General features: G+C 29.7%; 1 protein-coding gene across 1 annotated transcript; it reads right to left on the bottom strand.

Annotated features, from left to right (window-relative positions):
- Nucleotides 1-1,020: 1,020 nt before the first annotated feature.
- Nucleotides 1,021-1,380, bottom strand: LOC102600743 (SKP1-like protein 1A). Its single transcript, XM_006360182.1, has one exon. The coding sequence runs from the start codon at nucleotides 1,378-1,380 to the stop codon at nucleotides 1,021-1,023; it is 360 nt and encodes a 119-aa protein (XP_006360244.1).
- Between the last annotated feature and the right edge of the window lie 1,757 nt (nucleotides 1,381-3,137).

Raw genomic sequence — 3,137 nt, 5'->3', positions numbered from 1 at the left:
CTAAACAAGAGGAAAATTAAGACTCTACCTAATTTTCTCAAATATTATAACTAGCTTTAATTTCTTTCCAACTAACCTTCTTATTCATGATTTTTTTAAAAGACATGTAAAGAGAAAGTCTAATATTTAATATGAGACGGAGGAAGTAACGTTCATCATATTATTTTGTTTGTATGTTAATTGTCCTCCCAACATGCACGATATAAGTGGAGAGACTATTCTAGGTCTTATGATTTAGAGAGAAAAAATGCATCATTACCCCATTCAACTATAACACATTTTTTAAAAGACACAGGAACTTTGCAGAGGTCCTAGCACCCCCTTAAATAATTTAAACGTGGTAAAAATATCCCAAATTTCGGTCAATCTCACGTACAAGAACGAAAGTTCATACACACACCAACAATTACCTACCACGTGCCAATTATTTTTTAATTTTATTTCTCGTTCTATTTTTTTAACAAAAAATCCTCTTTACTTCTTCTATTGTTAATGTGCGCTGGACTGTTGTAAATCCAACCTTTTTCCTCCTCTTCGCCGCCGCCGAATTTACTGCTATTACTCCATTTCAACCATTTAATTTTTCTATCATCCAATCATAGTTGTATGGGGTAACGGAGGAGGTCATGTAGTCTAAATTATTTGAATCGGATATCTATTGAAATATGTCATTAAAATGTTTCCAACCTCAAGTTCATAATTTAATCTGTCGCAAATGTGAATTACTCATTTCTAGTGAATATACAATATATTAAAAGAATTAAAACATCAAAAGTTGCTCAGATATATATCAAATTTAGGACTATTTAGAGGAAATTTGAGTGAATAATGTATCTAAAAGGATAATTATTTTTTTCTCAAATAACATAACAAGCTTTAATTTCTTTCCAATATAATTTATAAATCATTCAAAACCGAGCACTATTTCTTCAAAAAGGAACAACAGAAGATAGAACTAACAGAAATAAAATAACAATAAAAATAGGATATAGCTAAGGAAATAAGGGAAATATTATAAAATCATTCAAAAGCCCAAGCATTCTCTCTACGGACCTCCTCCTCTTCCTCTGGAGTATAATCATTCACGATACCAAATACTTCACGTATTTCCTCTATTGGTTTCCCTTTGATCCTATCAGCAAATTCTTGGATTATTATCTCCTTCAACTGCTTATCATCAAAAAAATTAGCAGCCAAGAGAACACCAACTAATTCCGATTGGCTCATCTTCAAGAAATCCTGATCAAAACTCTTTAATTGATCTTCCGTAACACCTTCTTCCGAATATTTCTTCCAATATTGAACAACTTTGGTCATTGTTTTGCCATCAACAATAGGCAAGGGGATGACATTAGAAGTACTATCTACATCTTGTACCATGTTCTTCATGACTTCTGACCTCACAGACTCATTGAGTTTGAATTCCTCACCATCGCTAGTCTTGAAAGTTATGAGTTTTTCTGAAAACATGACAAAGAAAATAGAAAGAACTATGAATGAATGATTTCAATACATGAGACTAGCTTGGTTCTTTTATAGTGTATTAGTATTTTAATTACTTCCAAAGTTGTGGTAGGAATATGGAAAGTTAAATACTACATTGACCAAAATTTATTATTTTTCCTTTTTTGAAGTTTAATTAATTTGCTTTTTAAATCTACCTATTATGTCTTAAATTATTATGATAATGATATAATTTAAAGTAACAAGGAAAGTTCTAAACTCATTGTTTCTTTAATCATCTACTAGAAGACGAGTCATTTCTGATAGTTATTAAAATCGCTTTGTTTGACTACATTTCCGATAAAAGTAATCGGGAAATTAAAACAATAGAATGACCATTTGATCATTTACTGATTATGTCTATGTCTACTCGGATCTTCTTCGGGCAATTGGGTAAGTTTAAATAAATAAAATTTAACATCATCGCAACTATACATTATTTTGAGTGAATATATCTAGAGAATAGAAATATTGAGAGTAGCTAATAATATCTAAATTTTGGATTGTTTAGTGGAGACTTGAATCAGATGTCCATCGAAATCATTCATTAAAAGCTTTTGAATCTCAAAATTTTAAATCGATCTACCGCAAATTTAAATTGATCATTTCTAGTGAAAATATAATATATTAAAGAATCGAAACATGGAGATTTTTTCATATGTATAATTTAGGACTATTTAGAGGAGATTTAAGCTAGTCGGTATTGAAAAAAAATCAACTCGTGAGGAAGATGCGTTGTAATGTATAAATATTATGTAATTGTGTTTGTGATTATTTATACATATCTAATTTATAGCTATACATCATGCATATACAATCTTACACTATTTATATAATATTGATACATTACATATACATTCAGCCATTTAATTAAATAAGAATTTGGTCAATGATACATTTACTTGAGAAGCCGAAGTAAATATTGCCCTTTGGAATATTACTAGTATTTTTTCATACAATTGTAATAATTGATTTGTTCTATTGTAATATTTTAAGCTCATCCACTATCACCTTGCAAGATGCACTATATATTGTGCAAAATGAAAGATGATACATATATACGTTCCTCCAATTAATATGAATTCACGCAAAGTAGGATTTCACTCGGACTATAGCGCTTTTCGATACATTCTTCCAATAATTTTTCTTTATATCAAGTCAATTGGATATGCTTTGAACGAAAATAACTCAAAATTATTAAAAAATTAAATGTAGATATTTCTTTTTGATATATCAAATTCATCTTTTAACCATTTGTCAGTGTACCTAAGTCTGCATCAGTAAAAGATGCAACACATTCGGCGGAAGGAATCTAAGTACATATGAAATTGTACTGTAGGTAAAATTGCGGAATGAAATATAACATATATATCAAGATCAGTATAAACAACTACAATAATCACAATCGTGACATATGAATGTTAAGAGATGAGGTCGTTCAGAATGCCTTAGGGATACCTTTTTTTTAATCATATTTTAGTTTATTATGAGAGTTTAATAGGGTAACCAATAAAAACCATCATGTGAGCGAATGGAGTTTGATTTCAACCCGATCAACTAAGACATCTCATACCTTACCGAGTATGAGACATAGAGTACATATCATATTAATTCACAACTAGTCCTTACCATGA

The sequence above is a fragment of the Solanum tuberosum genome, unplaced genomic scaffold (assembly GCF_000226075.1).
Source record: "Solanum tuberosum cultivar DM 1-3 516 R44 unplaced genomic scaffold, SolTub_3.0 scf00316, whole genome shotgun sequence".
NCBI lineage: Eukaryota > Viridiplantae > Streptophyta > Magnoliopsida > Solanales > Solanaceae > Solanum > Solanum tuberosum.
Note: the sequence above shows the minus strand (reverse complement) of the source record. Positions and strands in the feature narration are given on the sequence as shown.